This window comes from Dryas octopetala, chromosome 8 (genome assembly GCF_963921425.1).
Source record: "Dryas octopetala chromosome 8, drDryOcto1.1, whole genome shotgun sequence".
Taxonomy (NCBI): Eukaryota; Viridiplantae; Streptophyta; class Magnoliopsida; order Rosales; family Rosaceae; genus Dryas; species Dryas octopetala.
Window position 1 is genome coordinate 3,596,154 of NC_141373.1, and position 20,193 is coordinate 3,616,346.

The following is a 20,193-nucleotide window of genomic DNA, read 5'->3' on the forward strand; positions in this document are numbered from 1 at the left end:
GAGGATTTGTTGATATGGCAAGATCTCAGCCATCAAACTTGAATCAAGGGTTGAGATTAAAAATTGGGTACAAGTCTGGTATATTTTGCCTGGCTCCAGGTCCATTAATTACTTATATCTCTCATCAGGTGACATAACACATGGTGAAAGAGAGAGAGACATATATCACACACATATCACCCGTAATAAATAAGTTTTCTCTTGTTTTTATTTTATTTTTTAACTAATGTTTTTTTCTGCTTATATTTTCTTTATTTGGAGAAAAAGAAATACGAACTTGACGATTCTTCAAAATTGTGAGAAGAAAACTACTAGTTAGAAAGTTAGTATTGTTTTGTTTCCAAAGATGAAATTCTATATTGAAAAGTTTTTTTAAAAGAAACAAAATAGAAAAAAGAATGGTAAATAGGTTGTACACTTGTACTTAATTAGGGCATTTGGGCTCACTTCGTGCTCTACTCATGTCATAGCCGTTGTAATTATATCATACGTGTGTTGTGTTCGAATTAATCTAGTATCTCTTCTTTTAATTCAAGCTCTTTGAAAAAAGTATCGTGTTATGGCCATTATAATTATATCATACATGTGTGTGTTTGAATTAATCTAGTATCTCTTCTTTTTAATTCAAACATAGAAAATTATTTTTTTTTTTCAAATTCATATTAGTTACTAATTAGTATAGATAATAATCTTCTCCATTAAACTTAATTCACCCATAATTGAGTGACTTTTACTTTTTAGGGAGAAATAAATGGAAAATGGACGGGGATGATGGACATCAGTCCATCACCCGCCCCCGCCTCGTTACCATCCCAACTAAATACACTGTCCTCTATCACCTTATTTGTCAAGGCTCCAAGACACATCAAGTTGATCAATGTCTTATTTTCTTTTTCTTTTTTTTTTCTTCTAAATAATCACTTTAAAAGTCAAACTAACAAAAGTAACCCCCTTTTTTCAACAAGAAACTTCTGCTAATGTTTAACTTAAAGAAGCTATCATGCGATCACTTATTTAAATAAAGAAACACTAAAATAAGAGAAGAAGAGAAACTTAAAGGAACATATATTTCTTATCTGATGACTATTCCCCAATATATCAGAAAAAATGTTGCTAAACTCAGAGTCACTGTTATTTGTATCAGCATCTCAACAAATTTAGGATATGGTCAACTATAAGGAAATCATAAATAAATTAACCTGGACAGCATATAATAAATTAGAACTTAAAAGGATTCCGCTGCAAAAATAGAATTATCGCCTTGCAAAGGTTCCTTTGACCTATGGCGATTGGCAACTATAAAAGTTCTAATCTGGAACTAATTATTGGGCATTTCCCTAGCAAAAGATAATGAAAACTACCATGTCTGCCCTAATATGGGCGTTTATGAACCAAAAAATGGAGGCCTATCAGGTAGCACTTAACTGTTAGAAGCTGGAGATTAAGCATTGCCCATGAAGGCATGAACCATTATTTTCAAGAGGCTAATGGGTCTTCCTCCACATCTTCTGAAGCTGAGAGACCATTTACTCCTTCTCCTTCCTTGCCATCATCCCAGTCACCATCATTCTCCAATGGAGGAGTCTCGGACCTCTTTTGTGACTCTGCCTCCGCTGGCCTTCTCCTGTGTTCTGAATATTTTATAAAAGTAAACCATTTAAGAACTGAGGTACGTAAAGCCGGAGGGGGATAGACAAGACAAGAGGAGAGAAAGTACTTTTATTAGTAATTGATTGGCGAGTCATGGCCAAGAAATCATCCCACTTGAATTGCCTGAGTTCTTGCTTCTCCTCCTCAGGAAGCTCAAAATTTGGTTCCCTCCCACACATGAAAGCCGCCCTGAATACAAATAATAAAAACAACAAAGTTTATATGAGCGAATGCAGTATTTGACACATAATGATTACCATCCCTTTTCCCACTTGGCTTATCATGTTTCATGTTTTGCATGCTGGGGGAATGGCATCAACCACTATATCACGTTGGAAAGGGCATAAACAATAAGGTCTAGATTAACATAACAAAAACCAGAGAAAAGAGAAAGAAAACAATGACGGAAAAAGGAAAACACAGAACCATTAGAAGACAAAAGAAAGGATGGAGGAAATAAAGACAAAGAAGGATTAGAAGCCTAGCAGAAAACTGACTGAATGAACATTGTGGATGGCATGTCCTATCTGATGGAGGTCCTGTCTGTCTGAAGAATGCGGGCAACAAAAACCAGTGAAGCAACAATGAAGACTAAAATTGTTTATTTGGAGCTGGTAGAAATTCAAAGTGTAGAAGGCAACGAAGAATCTAAGTTCACACTGTTTGTAACAACATGATGACCAATCTCTATTTAAAATAAGGTACTGGGTAGACAAAAGAGGATTGTGTAGCCAATCCCTGTGCATGGTTTATGGTTGTCCAACTTATGTCAAGTCAGCTGATAGAAGTTCTCTCAGAAAAGGAGGAGGACCAGGTCATTATCAGATGTTATGCACAAGTGATAGATCTACTGCATATTCTTACTATTCCTTATCCAATAGCAATTGCTCGTATTGACAAATATGTAACTCTACCTGTCATACAAATGGGCAGCTTCTTCTTGGGAACCAACAGTGCCCAAGTGGATTTGTTTCTTGTCAACTTTTATTGCTGCCTGCCATTTCATATTTTTAAAATAGACACCTCTCATTAGACATGGTTCTTGGTTTAGAAAATGCTTTCTGCGATGTCGCTTTCTGCGTTTTATTGGTGGTCCTACAAATAGCATAATATGTATTAGAAAAGATCAAACTGGAATAGTAGCATAAACTCCAAAACTGACATTGCACCTCAAAAGCTTTTTCTAAAGGATAAACTTACACATTACTTGAATTATTTCCATTATCAAGAATATGTTTGTCTGTGGATTCATAGATAAATACAAGATTCTTTCAATTGATATATAGAATTTAAATATATGATTAAAAGCATCAAAGAGGAGGTGTAACCCATAACTTTGCAAGGTATACAAAAAGGTGAAATAACTGCAAAATCCTAGACTCTCAGCTCCTCCAAGAAATTAGGGAAAATAAAAGCAAAAAACAAAAGAAATTTTTTGTGACAGCTTCAGAATGTAAAGACATAAAATATACACTTCAAAAGGATGAATTCGCACATCTGTGCCTCCAAGACATCCAGAATTCTAATCTATGTAATCTATCATTAGGAAGAATAGTTTAACAGGAAACCAAGAAATATTAACTGCCCTTTGTAGAAGCAATCAATGAACATCCAATTGGTCAAGATAACTCAAACACACATAACACGTAGTTGAAACAACTAACCTGCATCTTGTTGGTCGTGTTGGTCTTTTGATAAGCTAGAACCAGATGCAGTTGATGATCGAGGTTCTACTTTCTGGTAATAAATAAAACATCAGATAAACATAACAGAAGTTGAAGCATTGGGAATGATACATTTTGGAATATACATGTCTTAATAGCTATTTTACAAATAAATAAAGCACAGAAACTTATGCTGTTATGCACCTGAGTTTTACAAGATGTTGCTTAAGAAGAATTTATATTTTGATCATATCTGAGTATTACATGCCAGTTAAACTAACCATAGAAAGCAAGAAATAATTGACTAGAACTCTAGAATCTCTAGTTGGTTATTCCAAAATAGAGTTTTCAATTTCTTCTGGTTTTTCTTTTTCTTTTTCTGGATGCATTAAATTATTCATAATAAAGAATAGTAGAACATTCTGCCGTTTAACCTTCTAGGTCAAGAATCTAGGAATTAGGAGCATATTTGGTCACAAAACCAGGTCTGCAGTCACCAACATCATAAATGGTTTGCTGAGTCACCTGCTTAGTGATTTTGACTCATTAAAAGCCATGATATCCAATTATCCAAATGAAATTTTCTTTCCTATTAAGTTCCTATTCATTCATCAAAAGGAAATAATTTTATAATGAAAAAGGTATTTTTAGGTTTTATATGATGATCATTTTCACCTTATCTTGTTGCCATAGGTTCCCCCTCTCAGCTTACTTTAACATGCAGCTATAATATAACTACCTTTACAATTACTAAAGACAATGCATTAGACATGAGTTGCATGAGATGGTTGCCAATGCAAATAGATATATGAAACTAAAGTTACATTTGGCAATCACTTTCCAAATTGATTTCTCAAGCCTAGAATGCGGTAATAATTACTTTTTTATAAGAAGAGCACTGTAATAATTACTCAACTCTTGCTCATTTTCACTCGTTATGCCTACTTAGTAAAAAAAAAGTCTTACACATGACACACTAAAAGGGCATATATGTGCATCCTGTCTTTAGCAGAATTATAAAATCTTTTGAACTAAAGAAAAGTTTTCTTATTTCTTCTCTCTTTTTTCCTTATCTGTAGTTGGACAAAACCAGGATGGACTTTATCATCCTTCATATTTTTCTTTCTAAAACATATAGTGTATATATATAACATCAAAAAAAGGAAAATTAAGAATCCTGACAGGTGAATTTAACACTAGAATAAAAACTTAAAAGAACACTACAAATACAAACTTAAAAGAAAACAGTAGTCCATCAGATGCATGTGATATAATAATATGGACTGACTAATAACCCATTCTTACCCCATCTGGCTGATCTACAACATTTGAAGGTATAGGATGCACACTGACAGGTTTTGTATGGGTAGTTTGAGGAGCAATTCCATTGTCACAAAACTGAGGATCAAAAACAGGAGCAGGCCCTGCAAAGAAGTACAAGTTGGTGAATAATATCTTTAAGCATAAACGAGAACCTATTGAATTAGATTCCTAGTCATAAAAATTGCAAATTCATCTCAAAGCACAACCAGTTAGAATAACACAACTTAAAACTTGTACTAAATAAGCATGCTAAATACCAGGAGCAGAAGAACGATCTAAGTGCATTCAACAAAAGCAGTTAATTTTATCTTGTATCAACTAATTTTTACCAGAGCATAGTCCCAAGAGTCGGCGTCTTCTTAAGCTCACCATGGTTGACTCCAACCCTTATTATTGATGCACAATGCTCACTTTACTCCTTGGATAAAACAAACAGACCAATCATAATAAAGTAAGTATATATTTGAATTTCAAAAGGGAACAACTTAACAATTAAGCTGTCATTAAAAGAGTATACATGTTTATTAACACATTTGAAACTAATTTAAAAGATTTCATTGCATTATACAAGCACTAGACATGTAAATATGAACAAGGAAAATCAAAACAGAATGCGAGTAACTATAAAGGACATCGTTAATGCAAGTAACTATGTTGTTATCACCATACATCAACTAAATTCATATGCAGGATAAAAGATTACCAAGAGGTTGCATGATCTAAAACTATATTTCCGATTCCAATTGCTACCACCAAAAATCACCTCAACAAAAGCTATAAGGAACTGGAAATTAGAAATATTTATGGTTGTGAGCAGTTATGCTGTCAATATATACCTTGTGTGCCTTTGATTAAAGTGACTAGGCTTGTACAACCTAAAATAGTCCCAAATGGAATTAGAATATAACAAAATCGGTAGAGACAAGCAAAATTTTTTCCAGGACATGACTGAAATATCTCTCATTTAGGTATCTCTTCGCTCAAAACTGTTATAATTGGTGCAAGGTGACAATACTTGCAGTCATCTTTAAGTTGCAAATAGCAAACCAAATCGTCCATCATGTGAAATTGTGAATGGCATTAAAATCGAAAGAATCCAAAAAAATAAAAATAAAACACCTAAATTGATAAGAATTCCTAATGTCAAGACCTTGGAAAGTTTAAGTCAACCCCACCAACCTACCACCTTTCATGGAATGGCTATTAGTAAAAACAAACCCACATCCAAAATTCAAAATAAACTCCAAATACACTCTCAAACAAGCCAGAACACAAAAATCAAGACCAACCCACAAAGCCAACAATGAACAAGAACAATTCTATGCCTTAAAACTCATCAACGCAAAATGCCCATGACCAGAAACTCAGTAAACAAAACAACAATGAGACACCCCATTAAAGCAAAAGACAAAAACAAGCCATTGGGAAGAGAAAGACGTCTGTTTGTACCTAAAGGTGGCGGTTGTGGCAGCGTAGAGACCGCGGAGAGACAGAGGGAGTTGGTAAAAATCCCTGGCAGAGGCTCAAATAGACAAATAGAGATTGGGATTGATTTTTAAGGAAGGGAAGGTGGTGAAATAGGAAAGAAAGTCTATGCTGTTTTGTGTCTCATGCATCTACCACCTTTTGTTTTTATTTCCCATTTTTGTGTGTTATTAAGAGAGAGGGTGGTGGTGGACTGGTGGTGGTATTTAGGTGTAGACTGTAGAGAGACAAGTCTCTTAAGATATAGAGACGGATGAATAATAGAAAAGGGGAACGTATGCTTTCTGTGTGTACTTTGGTTTGGGTTGAAATTCCAGTTTTACCTTTGAATCTTTGCCAAATACCACGGTTAGTGATGTACTTGAGATACTGGAAGTTGACCAAAATACCCCTGGTGATTTCTGTTTCGGCCCTTTTGGGTGATTAATGGTGTTGTTTGTTCATAACATTCTTGTTGTTTCCGCCCATAGATAAGACTCAACTCCAAATCATGCTTATGCTTTGTGGTTATTAGCTAAATAAAGGGCATTTGTTCCAAAAGTTGTTGAAACCAATGTATTAGATATTAAAGTGAAATTGGATTATGATATTTCTTTGTTAATTAAGGTCAAACCTTCCCTACAATGAAAACTCTTTAATATTTGCTTTGTATGGTTTAGAGTTCTTTTTCTATTTGGCGAACTATTAGAAAAATATAAATGATAATCAGATAAGTGAGATGGAGTCGGATTTACTATTTTCATCTCATTTTCGACTTTAACGGGAACTTCGAAGGCAAAGCACTAATACCTTCTCTTTTTGAGAAAAAAAAATTTTGAACATCCCTTCCTCATAAATAATAGGGCCCTACATAGTCCCAAATTGATGGTGAAAATCATCGTTCCAAGGAGAAATTTACATTTTTTAATTAGATTTAATTGCAAACTTCGATACTAATCTAAATATGGGATGTATTTGATTCGATTCTTTATCATCATTTGTTGGTTCTTTAACTTATTTCTTGATTGATGATTTAATAGATAAATTATTATATGTAAAGTCGTGTATGAATCCATTCAATTCATAATACATATCCATTCAATTCATAATACATGTACAATCATTTAGGGTAAGTGTGCTACATAGTATTACCATCACATGAAATAATTTCTTGATCGTATGGGCATTACTAGACCATGTGATGTTTATGTTGATCTTTTTTGTTAATTTATTATTATTTTTAACTTGAGCTAAGAGTTTTGTTAATTAACAATAATTTTATTAAAAAGACGTAATATTTAACTTCATGAATGGATACCAATTAGATATTGGTCTAATAGTACCTTTTTTTCTACAATATTAGAGAGAAATTCTCTCTATTCATATAAATATTATCTGAAATATATGAAAAACAAAAATAGTTGAATGGTATAACATGACAACACTATATGGTGATGGCGAAAGAACATTAAGGGCAATTAAGTCATTCAATAAGAAGTCCTCACTCCTCAGTGCCGTGCCCATGAGAGGACATAATAATTTAGACTTTAGAGGGGCAAGGGACAAATTAGTAATTACGAAAATAGTGAAGGGTGGACAAAGGGTTAAGCGAAACTATTAAATAGTGCGGGTTGGTTGGTAGCGAGCGAAGGGCACCGACGAAACGGTGATTGGATGGACGGCCTGCCATATAAGAATGAGGATAATGTCCCGCCAACCACACCCCAAACCCAAACTGTTTGGGCTCAATGTGGCTGATATGGCCCCTAACCCAAACATACTTTTCTACATAATGATTGTCCTCATGAGTAATCAACTTTTCTAATCAAACTAACACGTTACATATGGCTTGGTTGTTTGGGTTTTGGTAACATGATTTTAATGGACAATTGATGTTTAGAAAGATATAATATGCTTACAATATTTTAAGGTGCGTTGGCCGATCTAATTAACTTGAGAAAAATATTACACGTCATCTTTAATCGATATATTACATAATTATAATTATGATGAATATTTCACAATAAATACAATAAAATATATTAATTATGGTTATTTATATAATGTAACCTATTACATACATAAAATGAGATGATAACTATATACGACGCTAATTAGGGGTCAGTTGAGTTTAGGCTTATAACTTGATCAAGTCCGTAAAAAGACTTATCAAGTGTATTTTTAAACCTAAACCCATGGTCCATTGATCTAGAAAAGGACAGGATTATATTTGATTGGCCCAAAGATTTTACAACTGATTTTTATTTTTAGTGGGGTAAGAATGTAAGATGGGCTATAATTTGGCCGAACAACCATTTATGTTCATTCATGACACTAGACTGCGCTTAATAGAATATCACTCTATTAGAAAATTATAATAGAGTGACCACTAATTAAAATTATAAAGTCAATTAAATGCTGACCACTAATTAAATGAGTTGTGTTCTAATTAGGGGGTAGGTTATGTTCTAATCCGGGAGAGAGTTATGTTCTAATCCGGGGGAGTGTTATGTTCTAATCCGATTTTATTATTTGTACATCATAATAATTATGCTAGTCCACCAAAAAGGAAACAAACACAACAATATTTCCAAGGATTAATTTAAGGCTTTCTAAAAAGATTTGTTTTCCTCTAATGCTGGGTTGGCCTTAGAAATTGTTCATCCCCCTATTAAGGACACCATAACATATGCAAGAAATCTTAACAACAGCATATGAAACAGAGTATTGAGTCATTTGCAGATATGCCAGATAAGATTTTGATATATTGTTATTTTGCTCTAGAAGTCCTATGAATTTGGCATAAAGGAATGCCACTACAGATGGTGTATATATCCATTGCATTTATTTCTCATTTATAAATTTGGAATAAAATTTTCATGTTACAAGTATATATAATCATTGTATTTGTCTCTCGGTTATAAATTTAGAATAAATTTATTGTATAATATGTGTATACATTCATCGTATCTATCTCTTGATTTTAAATTTGAAATAAAATTTCCATATAACAGATGTGTACTCTAAAAGAGATATACACATCTATAATAGGAAATTTGTATTCCCTATATTTAATTGAAGCTAGTCTCACAAGAAATAGAAGAAAAATTGTTGCGACTTAGGAGCAAAATATAAGCAAGAGTACGGATACATTCACAAAATTTAGTTAACCAAATTTTTTCACTAAATTTTGTTCTATAAGGTTTAAAGGTTGTCAATTGTTATCAATCATATACAATATGATAAATATCTTACCTAGCTACTATTAAGAATAAGAAAAAAGCAAACCTCCCTGACAAAGAAATTAATATGACAATGCCAAACAAAGGACAACAAATGGGCTATGAACTTATGGCTGTAATTCGGACTTTGGAAAACTAGTTCCCTTCCAATCAACCATGTGATGTGGTTGCCTCCTTCAAAGTCCATGGTCCATAGTCTCCACTCCAATAATACAACACCAATTTGTGTTTAAATTGGTAAATAATATGAAAGTCTGTTAATTGTTAAACATAAATGAATATTATAGTAGGAATGTATACACTTTGAAAAAAAAAAAAAAAAGAGTAAGAATATATGAACAAATAAAAATATTATCACCATTAATAACTATTTAAAATTTGAGATTTTATTTGAACTTCATCATCCTTCTATCTACATTCTCTCAATTACCATTGCAAAACAGTTTTGGCAGCCTTTCTAGTCTCCTCACTACTAGAAAATTAGACATTTTGATTATTTTTGCTTGGTGCAATATATGACCGCTGAGTGGTAGTGTGGCTATAAAAATAAAATCTTATCGGACACCGGTTAACCATGATAATATATTTTGAAATATGTATTGAACAAGTTTTTTAGATTACATCTCTTATAAATTATGATTGTTTTTCGATATTACATTGAGAGGTATCAAACCTTTAACCTATTTTAATATTAATTTATTTGTATAAAAAATGATTTTATATTCTAAAGAAAATTTTTACTGAGCCCATTATTAGAATATCACAACAGAATTTTCTTAGATATTTTATTTTCCCAAAAAGCAATTGGGCTTTTTGGGCCTGAAAAGCAGTAAGGCTCAATGTCCGCATCCGACCAAAAGCCCAATATTAAGATGATCACGTGGCCCATACCCAATTTAAAAGCCTAGTCCATCGCCTTGGGCACTATAAAACATCATACGACATTTTAAGCTAACGGTTGCACAAGCTGTACGACGCAGACAAAATTAGGGTTAGGGTTTTTCCAATCATCAGAGCATAATCAGCGAAAAGCGGAATCGGCACAATGATCTACGACGTCAACTCACCCCTCTTCCGATCCTTCCTCAGCCAGAAGGGAGGCTCCTCCGACAAGAGGTTTTCCCTTCTCTTCAATCTTTCTTCAATTATTTTTTAGGGGTTTTTTTGGGTTCAATTCGTTTCAAATTGGGGATTTTTGTTTCGAACTTTTCGAATTTGTTCATAACAATCCTATGTGAGCATGAGTGCATGTTTTCGCGCGTGTGTGTGTGATGGTGCAGATGATGGTTTACACTTGATCTCTGAACTTCAGGTAAGTTCAATGTTGACAAGCTATTAACTGATGCCCAAACAAACTGTTACTGAGAAACATTTCTGAGTGAGGATATTTCAGTCTTCTAACTTTGTCGAAATCCAAATGTGGAAAATACTGCAATGGGTTATTGATAAGTTGGGATTTCAAACCTATGGAAAACTATTCAAGTTCATTTTGTATAAATTTTCTGTCTTTGAGTGTACTTTGCGTGGCCGAACCAGGATTCAGTTGAGAATTTTATGTAAATAACCTTGAAAAAAATGACTTTATGCTATAGCTGTGTTAGAGTTGTTGATGATTCAAGGGGTCTTTTAGCAGACCTCCAACTTGAGGATATGCATTAGTGTCCATCAACTTGACGTTTGTGTTAAAATGCTTGGTTTTGCTTATAAAACATACTAATACTATGTTGAGTGTGAATTTTTTTTTTGGTATGCATATTTTTTATTTGGTTTTACACTTCTACTACTTATGCATGTGTGATAGATTGCTAAGTTTTAAGGTGCATCTTATCAAGTTTGGTGCTTTGCGCATACTTTGTCCAATGTTACTGGTTGTGTGTAAACTTTTATATGAGCTTGACAGGCAGTAGATCATTACTTATTGCTCTTGTATAACCAGTTTTACTTCATTAGAGTTGTCTTGAATAATCCCCTTTGATTTTTTTTAAAGTCTTGTTATGCAGTCAGATGGTGTCAATAGGATGTCAATTATGGGAAATTCAGATTCTCTAATAAGAGAAGAAGAGCTTTCAGTAACATGGCTCTCCCTTTATATAGTTGTTTTGTGTTCCTTTTTCTTTTTCTGCGCTCCTTACTTGGAACTTTCACATGCGGAATGCATATGGGATTCTGCTCAGTTGATACATGCTCTGTTGGCACTCTTTTATATGGTGCATGGTTTTTTTTTTCTTTGTTCTTTTTATTTATTGTGCAATTGGTATGGTTTTCATGAGATGCCTCCTGACATATGGTTGTATTTTTGTTGGGCACTCCAGGAAATTGGAAGAGCAGAAGCCCAAGGAACAGAGACCAAAGGCCAGCGAGAATAAGCCTGTTATGAATGAGTGACCACAGCTTGGCATAATAAACTTATTGCTATGTCTTTGTTTTTATGTAACTCATCAATACATTTACTATTGATGTACTTCTACGGTTCTACCGAACCCAAAGATCACATTTTGATTTTAATATGATGTCGTGACCAGTAAATTCTCATCATTTTGCGGAGTCTCTTAATAATCTCTTTTGTCTTTATGAGTCTCCCTCAAGAGTCAAGAGATGGGGCACAAACATTTTTTTAAGTTTCAACCCTTGACTCATACAAAGGCAAGTTTTTTTCTTTGGCCAAAATATAAAGGCAAGTTTAAATGGTGAAGAAATAATTTGGAATAGAAATATTAACACTTTAAAAAGGATCTAAATTCTGAGTAACATATCACTGTAGCCTACAACTAATTCTACAATTGAAGGTGTATGACAATTTGAAACCACCACTTCTGCCAGTAAGACATTTCGAGGCTTTCTTATAAGAGCTACCCAGTTTTTTGCTGGCCCATTGTCTTCCGTGCCCAAAACATTGCCAGCGTCAAAGGAACCATGTCTTGAAACCTGGAAACCAAAAGAATTGAGGAGGATTCTGTAACTACAAATAATGTTGCATAACTAAAATATCAACACTATAAAGAGAGTGTATCTTGATTTATAGAACCAAAAACATAAATGTCAGCTGGAGAGGTATGAAGCCAATCTTCAAGATTCACACAACTTGGAGGAGACTTTCCGGCCACATTCATGTAGCTACAAAGACCTGTGCCCACATGGAAAAGAAAATACAATTAAGATCAGATGTTGCAGGAAGAACTAATACATACAACTATAAAAGACAAAGATTCACCCAAATTTGTGGTTCAAATTTACTCATCCAAAAGGAGAAAAAAAGGCATACAAGACAATGTGTAAGAAAGGAGCATAATTACATACTTATTGTGTACTTAACTTGTGTTGCCCATGGCAATCTTACTCGCCGGACTCTATAAGAGTGCCTCTTGCTTATTACATTTAGGCTTCGGAATGAATGAAGTAGATAAAAAGTTTCCTCAACACAATCCTACCCACTTCTTAAACGATAATGCTGCTTCTCTCTTTTTTAGTTGGGCTTCGGTCTGAAATTTGGGAGCCTTGCCCTTGTAAATTGTTTTGTGGTACTTTAAGAAGAGTGTTCGGTACTTGTACTTGTCAATGAACATTTTCCCTTTCTCCATCATGTCCACAACTTCTCTTGCTCGACTGAAAAATCCACCTCTGACAAACGTGTAAAGAACAGAATCCAGGAGTTCCTGATCAAACTTCATTGAGGTGGCAGAAGCAAGAGACTTCATCTCGCCCCACAGCTCTGTTACCTCTATATATTTTCCTCCAACAGCAGCATACCCAGTGACCATAGAATGGAAAGTCTGAGCATTAGGTGTGTGCCCCAGACTTCTCATCTTGTTCAGAGCCTTCTCAGCATCTTGCATCAATCTCTTCGTACAGAAAAAATGGATTACATTGTTCCAGTCATGAACCCCAGAATCCAAAGTCTGCCCTTCCTTAATTTCCTGCAAGAGCTTTACCATCAACCTAGGTTCACCACCCCCTGCGCATTCCTTAACCAACCTCTCAAACTTTTGATGACCAGCTTTTGGTATCTTAGCCTCTTTCATCTCTTTGTACAGATGGATGGCTCCCTGTGTATCATTCTGAAGCACCCTGGATTGGATCAATGCCTCATAACAGCTTGAGTCTAGCTGGATCCCAGCCTTACGAGCATCTCGTAAAAGTGATGCTGCATTTCTTTCTTGATTTGCTTCACAATATGCTTTTAAAAGAGAGGCGTATACAGAAGAACCAGCTCTTACACCAGCCAAGCACATCTCATCAAGGAGGTCATGTGCCTTATCTAACCATCCAAGCAATATGCATGAATTAATGACATGAACCAAGGCTGAATCATCATTGGAAGCTGGGGAATCTTCTTTATCTGCCCTTATAAGAAATTCTGCCAAATCCTTGGTTTTGTCCGCTTCCAAGAAGGCCTTGACCAATTTTACAAATATTTTTTCAGTTGGCTGGAGGATACCACGATCAGTTGTTACCAATTCAACTTGGCTCTGCAACTTAGCTAACAATACATCAAGCACTTCCTTTGCCTCAGCCTCAAGTCTCAAGAAATTTCTATCCCTAGAAAACTCTTCATAAGATATTACAGGGCTTCTGAATAATCCATTAACTTCATAACCATATGATTCTCTATAACTTGAACGTTGCTCAGATCCAGAACCCCGTCCAAGAGGGGACTTGATGCCACTATGAGTAGAATCAAATACCAATGTTGCTACTGCAAGGGATCCTCTTGCTTCTTTTGCTTTCCGTCGCATTTCCAAAACCATGTTGGATGCAGAACCTAGATCCCTGAATTTCAAATGACATGTCAGCAAGCAATTGTAGAACTGCCGAAACTGGATATCACTCATGTTATGGGCTTCATCGACATATCTTTGAAGTTTTCTAAGCTCATCTCTTCGTCCATTTCTCTCATATATTTGTGCCATTAATATCAAAAGGTTAGCATCAGTTTTCACACCAACTCGAGGCATCATGTCAAGGAGCTGCTCTGCTTTCCTAGTTGTCCCAGACAAGAGACAACCAGCCAAAGCAATGTTGAAAGCAGTAGCATTAGGCTTCATAGCAATTAAAGGCACATTACACTTCTTACGTGGGTCAATCCTATTATCTTGGAACAAGTAACCTATCTCAAGAATCAGCTCGGCAGCAAGGTAAGCCCCTTGAGCTGTTCGAGACATGTGGGCCAAGATAGCAGACCAAGCAGAAACAGGGGGGAATTGTTCCATTTCTACCATCCTTCTCAAAACTGTTGATGCAGGAATGGGTAATCCAGCTTTGGCAAGACCAAAAGAGAGATAAATGAGTGTCTCCTTCTCCAACAAGTTCTGTTTGCTTTCCTCAACAGCCTGTTCTACCAACCCATAAGCCTTCTCAAGCCACTCGACTTCAAAGCTTTCTGAAAAACTAGTTAAAAGCTTATTCACAACAGATTTCCTAGGAAACCCATCCATCTGCATATGCTGCTCATGCAACTTCCATGCATCATCTAGTTTATGCTCATCAACTGCATTCTGTATCTCCTCATTTAATTTAGCCGGGTCTCGAGCCTGAACCAAGATTGTTCCCGTCGCAATTGAAAAGAAATTCACTTGAAGAGTAAATTTATACCCTATTCTCAAAACAACATCTTGTACATTTGAGTTTGCCAAAGAATAAGAGCCAACAAACCCAGAAACAGATCCGGAATTTGAATAAGCTCGAAGCTGGAACCCCAAGACCCGAGATACACTATAACTAGCATCACCAAGTAAAAGATATAAAGCAGATGGGCAAACTGAAGCTGTTCGATGGCTGACTATCCTCATGGACAGCATCTTAATTCTTAACCACACAGAAAAGTTTAACACTCAGCTCACTACCAACAAAACCACCCTTCAATTTTGCCGATAAATATATTTTTTATAGCACAACTTCGCATGCCCAAAACTGGGTTGAATAAGTATTCAATGAACAACTTGGGGGTATCAAGATTGACGAATAAAAAAGCTTATCGCTTCAAAATTGTGACAGACTGCATGTAAAATATTAATCACATTGTCAATTAAGAGAGAGACCCTTAGTTGAAAATAGACAGAATATTCACAAACAAACTGAAATACAATTCCATTTTCAGTGCAAATCAATCAGGAAGGGAGAGAGAGAGGTACTGACCTGGTTTGAAGTCCAGGGAAAAACAAGAGTGAGAGAGAACTAGAGAGCTGCGTGAGGTTTCTATTGAGGTATAGAGAGGACTCATAGTGAATAATTTTTCACTCGGAGCAGCTGAGAGCCTGAGACTGAAACAGATTTAATTTAACTATTTAAGGGACTCAGAGGGTAATTTCGTAATTTACTATGTTGGATGGGCCTCAGCGTTGTTAGTCCTTTGGGTGACTTGGGCCCAATAATGAATACACTTCTACTCCAAGTAAACAAACCCAACAAGGGAATAAAAAAGCCGAAAATACAAAAAAAAGGACACTCAATTCATTAATCCTCATGCATGAGCGATCATACTTCTATTTTGGGATTGCATGATTTTTAACCATATTTCAAACATGTCAGTCTTCCTTCAACGATAACTTAGCGTCATAAAATTAGAAATATGGTTTTCTTTAACCTTTTCTTTAATATCTTTGGTCAAGTAATTCAAAAATTTATTTGATACATAAGAATTACTGCACCCGACTTTAATAATTGAGGGTTAAGCCGTGGCTTTCACATGATTTATATTAAAGCCCCGCGCAATGCACCCGATTTATAGAAAAATCTACCCAAGTAATGTTATAACAAAGGGCAGAAAATTTGGTGGAAATATAAGGAAAGCAACATAAGTTAATATTGCTGGCTGTAAACTTGTACTACACTCACAGTTTATGTCTCTCTGAATAACAATTTGGTTTCCATGTTATAAATCCCTTGGTGTCCGATCCAGTCATAATTGTGATTACCTCTTTTCTTTTGTAGGCTTGTATTTCTATATGATCTGATACAATATAAGGGTGCAATGAATGGTATGAACATGGTATTCTACCAGTCCCTATTTAAGAGGAGACCCGCCAAGTTTGAACTCCCAAAATCATTTGATCACTCAAGGGTTTTCATAATCTAAATGCAATTAGAAGGTGCTTCCGAAAATGATCAAGGCGGGGATTTCCAGTAGTCTTCTATCGTGACAATGGATCAACCTGATCACCAAGCTAGAAGAGATTAACAAGATTGATAAAAATCCAAACTTGGAAAGACAGATCCTACTTCCATATAATAACAATGTGCATTTGATATTTGAGAAGGTTGGTTAGATGGGACAAAAAAGAAGACAGTTTCCAAAATGTTTTCTCCCCTCTATCTCTATCTTTTAATTAAACTAAAGTTGCCTTTTGTTATGGATGTTAGTTAATCTCCTACTCTTTTCAGTGGGAAGGGGTAGCACCTCTCAACTCTGTGATCAGTGCCAGCATCTCTTGCTGCTTCTTCTCCGAGAGTCCCAACATCCCCATCTCGATTTCCTTTTTCAGTGTTCCCACAGCCTTGTCAAAAATCTCCAGCCGAGCATTCTGATGTTGCTGGCGAGAAGTGCTACTGCATGGAGGTGGAGCCTTTTCTATAGCCATAAAGTTCTTCTTACAATTAGGGCAGTGTACAGAGCGATTTAGATAAATCCTGAAAAACTGATAGTGCGTATTGCACTGATTGCATATCGTCCAGAAAAAGCTCAGGGCTTCAATCAGCTCTGGGGTTAGCATGACCCTATCTTCCTTCTTCTGCTTTTGCTTTTGGCTTTGGAGGTCCTCCTTGAGCTCGAGCTTGGCAATCAGAGCAATCCTTTCTTTGGCATGCTCTTCCTTCTCCATGTCCCACAGGACCCTATACATTTCGCAGTCCTCCTGAACCTGCTTCATTTCAACCTCAGCCTGCTCATAGAGCTGTCTAGCCCAAGTCAGGGCACCTGTCAGCTGTCTAACACGTGTCATAGCTATGTCACGACCATGAGTGACCTTGGCAAGGTCGGCCTTGGCTTCCTCAAGCTGCCTCAAGACCTCGTCCAGACAAGTAACCTTCTCCTGATGCAAGGCCTCCAGTTCCTTAGCCTTCTGCCCCTGCTGGCCAGCATCATTTAACACACCATTCAGCTTAGATTCATACTCCTTCTCCATGCCAGTGTATTCTTGGACCTGATGCCTCAGAATCTCAGTTGCCCCCTTCTTGGCAATGGTCTCCTCAAATTTTCTAACCGTCTCCTCCAGCTCTGCAACACGAGATATGGCTTCATCAATCTCCCAGGAAGAGTCTCCGTTTTCCTTTAGCCACATGGCAAAATGGAGGCAGGCCTGAATAATACTCAACAGCATTGCAAAATTTATTCAAACTAACATGGAAGTAGTAATTAAGGCAAAGAAATCTTCATGACAATCACTTACAGAAAGGGCATGGTGGGCTAAGTTCTGCCTCAGACCACCATCAGCATACGCCTGCATAATCCTGGTATCCTCAGGGCCAAGTAGGCTCAGCAACGCTCTTTCTGCAGCAGCTGGCTCTTTCAACATAGTGATTATCTCAGCTGGCCATTTTGCATATGGCACCTCAAAGTTTCTAACTGTCTCCTCCAGCTCTGCAACACAATCTATGGCTTCACCACGCTCCCTGGAGGCACAAGAAGATTCCCCATTTTCCCTTAGCCACATGGCAAAATGGAGGCAGGCCTGAATAATAATCAACAGCAATGCAAAATTTATTCAAACTGACACAGAAATAGTAATTAAAGCAATGAAATCTTCAGGACAATCACTCACAGCAAGGGCATGGTGGGCTAAGTTCTGCCTCAGACCACCGTCAGCATACGCCTGCATAATCCTGGTATCATCAGGGCCAAGTAGGCCCAGCAAAATTCTCTCTGCAGCAGCTGGCTCTTTCAACATAGTGATTTTCTCAGGGGACCCCCTTGTAGCAGTCATATACTGGAAATAATAATACATTTTGGAATATACACATCATAATACTTATTTTACATATTAACAAAGCATTGAATCTAATGCTGACTGACCTGAGTTTTACAAGACATTTAAGAAGAATTTATGTTTTGACCATATCTGAGTATTGCATGCAAATGAAACTTACCGGAGAAAGCAAGAAATGATTGACTGGGAATCTAGAATCTCAAATTGGTTATTCCAAAATAGATTTTTAGATTTCCTACTTCTGTTAATTCTTTTAATTATTTCGGATGACTTAGTCATAATAAGAATAGTACAAGAATACGCTGCTGTTTAACCTTCTAGGCCAAGCAACTAGGAATTAAGAGCATAGTTGATCATAAAACCAGGTCTGGAGACACCAACATCCAAAAACTGTTTGCCAAGTCACCTACTTAGTGATTTCCCTAAAGAAAAGTTTTCTCATTTCCTCTTTTATTTCATATGGGGATCTGGTGGATCAAGTATAACTAGTCAGGTTAATATTCAGAGCCAATCACGACAAGGAAACAAAAACAGTATAAGTTTTTAATTATATAAATCATCAAAAATGCTTGGCTCCTTACCTATAAGGAGGCACTACTACTCACAAGCCAATTACAATTTGACACATATACAATTTTTTATTCAAGGTTCATCAGTTATTTTCATAGAAGTCCTCTAAAAAATTAGTTATATAACATGTATTTTGACAAAATTCAGGATGGAAGTTACCATCCTACAGATTTTTTTAACCTAGGAATTCTGACAAATGCTTTAACACATTAATAAAATCTTCACAGAAACAGTGGTCCATCTAATGCATGTGATCTAATAATATGGACTGACTGGTAAACCATTCTTACCCCCTCTGGCTGATTTACATCATTTGATGGCATGGGATGCACAATATCAGGTTTTGTATGGGTAGAATTTGGAGGAGCAGTTCCTTTGTCACAAAACGAAGGAAGTGGATCTAGAACAGAACTTCTCCCTGCAAAGACCCACAATTTGGTGAATAATATCAGTTAAGAATAAACAAAAACCTATTGATCAGGTTCTTAGTCACCAAAGCCCTGACAGATTAGAATTACAAAGCTTTAAAACCCGTATGAATAAGCATGCTAAATACTAAAAGCAGTGGAACAATACCAAAGTATTCAACAAAAGCAATTAGTCATATCTTGTATAATTTTTACCAGAGCATATTCTCAAGCGTTTGTGGCTTCTTAAGCTCACCATGGTTGATTCCAAACTTTTTACCCTTGCAGAGAGCTCACTTGGTTTGCTGGCCATTCTCGTGTATCACGTACTCCTTAATTTGATAAACAAGCAGACTAATTATAATGAAGGAAATTTGACTTTCAAGTGGGAATGACATAACAATTAAACTCTCATTAAACGATTGGACAACAAATGAGAGTATGTATGGTTGTGAGAAGCTGTAGCTAAGTAACACAGAACACTCACAGTAGCAGGAAGACAACAAAGGCGACAAGAAAAAAAAGAACGGAAAGGTAAACAATAACTTCCTCACTCATAACCCTTGTGTGCCTGTGATTAAAGTGACTAGAGAAATCATTCAACCCAAAACAGTCCAAATGGAATTAGAATATACAGCAAACCAAATCATCCAGTAGATGAGTTCAATATTTTCGGTCATCTTTAGGTTGCATACAGCAAACCAAATCATCCATCATGTTAACTTAAGAGAATCCAAGTAAAAAACACAAAAATTCATAAGAATTCCAAATTTCTCACCTGGAAAGTTAAGTGAACCCCACCAAAACCCACCAAGTTAAGTGAACAAACCCACGGCCAAAATGTAAAATAAACTCCAAAGTCCAAATACACTCTCATACAAAACCAGAGCACAGAAATCAAGAGCAACCATAAACAAAGCCAACAATAAATAAGAGCCCTTCTGTGCCTTCAAGC

At 36.0% G+C, this 20,193-nt stretch overlaps 4 protein-coding genes and 1 non-coding gene across 8 annotated transcripts; 2 read left to right on the forward strand and 3 right to left on the reverse strand.

Annotated features, from left to right (window-relative positions):
* Positions 1-1,048: 1,048 nt before the first annotated feature.
* Positions 1,049-6,346, reverse strand: LOC147276106 (Integrase-type DNA-binding superfamily protein). 3 transcript variants are annotated; one of them, XM_086253353.1, is made up of 7 exons: positions 6,087-6,346; positions 4,967-5,052; positions 4,620-4,738; positions 3,315-3,387; positions 2,565-2,745; positions 1,718-1,839; positions 1,049-1,631 (listed from the first exon to the last, which is right to left on the reverse strand). In XM_086253353.1, the coding sequence occupies exons 2-7, from the start codon at positions 5,007-5,009 to the stop codon at positions 1,477-1,479; spliced, it is 693 nt and encodes a 230-aa protein (XP_086109479.1). In that variant the 5' UTR covers positions 5,010-5,052; positions 6,087-6,346; the 3' UTR covers positions 1,049-1,476. The 3 variants fall into 3 exon arrangements, with proteins under 3 accessions (XP_086109479.1, XP_086109478.1, XP_086109480.1); XM_086253352.1 differs by having other exon boundaries at positions 4,967-5,055; positions 6,087-6,345; XM_086253354.1 differs by lacking the exon at positions 6,087-6,346 and adding an exon at positions 5,474-5,684 and having other exon boundaries at positions 4,967-5,055.
* A 3,942-nt stretch (positions 6,347-10,288) lies between these two features.
* On the forward strand, positions 10,289-11,878 carry LOC147276107 (wound-responsive protein-like protein). The gene is made up of 2 exons (XM_086253355.1): positions 10,289-10,459; positions 11,656-11,878. Exons 1-2 carry the CDS (start codon positions 10,389-10,391, stop codon positions 11,726-11,728), a joined length of 144 nt encoding a protein of 47 aa, XP_086109481.1. The 5' UTR covers positions 10,289-10,388; the 3' UTR covers positions 11,729-11,878.
* On the forward strand, positions 10,629-10,690 carry LOC147276108 (small nucleolar RNA snoR101). The gene has a single exon (XR_015124111.1). It is a non-coding gene; the product is annotated as a small nucleolar RNA snoR101 (small nucleolar RNA).
* Positions 11,879-12,034: 156 nt separating the features above from the next.
* LOC147276109 (Pentatricopeptide repeat (PPR) superfamily protein) lies at positions 12,035-15,586 on the reverse strand. Of its 2 annotated transcripts, XR_015123777.1 has the most exons (3): positions 15,476-15,586; positions 12,641-15,335; positions 12,035-12,467 (listed from the first exon to the last, which is right to left on the reverse strand). XR_015123777.1 is itself a non-coding variant. In XM_086253351.1 (2 exons), the coding sequence occupies exon 2, from the start codon at positions 15,136-15,138 to the stop codon at positions 12,757-12,759; it is 2,382 nt and encodes a 793-aa protein (XP_086109477.1). In that variant the 5' UTR covers positions 15,139-15,335; positions 15,476-15,586; the 3' UTR covers positions 12,479-12,756. The 2 variants fall into 2 exon arrangements, 1 of the variants encoding a protein (XP_086109477.1); XM_086253351.1 differs by lacking the exon at positions 12,035-12,467 and having other exon boundaries at positions 12,479-15,335.
* Positions 15,587-16,716: 1,130 nt separating this feature from the next.
* LOC147276110 (uncharacterized) lies at positions 16,717-19,524 on the reverse strand. The gene is made up of 5 exons (XM_086254103.1): positions 19,455-19,524; positions 19,122-19,249; positions 18,097-18,261; positions 17,887-18,006; positions 16,717-17,505 (listed from the first exon to the last, which is right to left on the reverse strand). Exons 1-5 carry the CDS (start codon positions 19,495-19,497, stop codon positions 16,717-16,719), a joined length of 1,245 nt encoding a protein of 414 aa, XP_086110229.1. The 5' UTR covers positions 19,498-19,524.
* Positions 19,525-20,193: the final 669 nt, after the last annotated feature.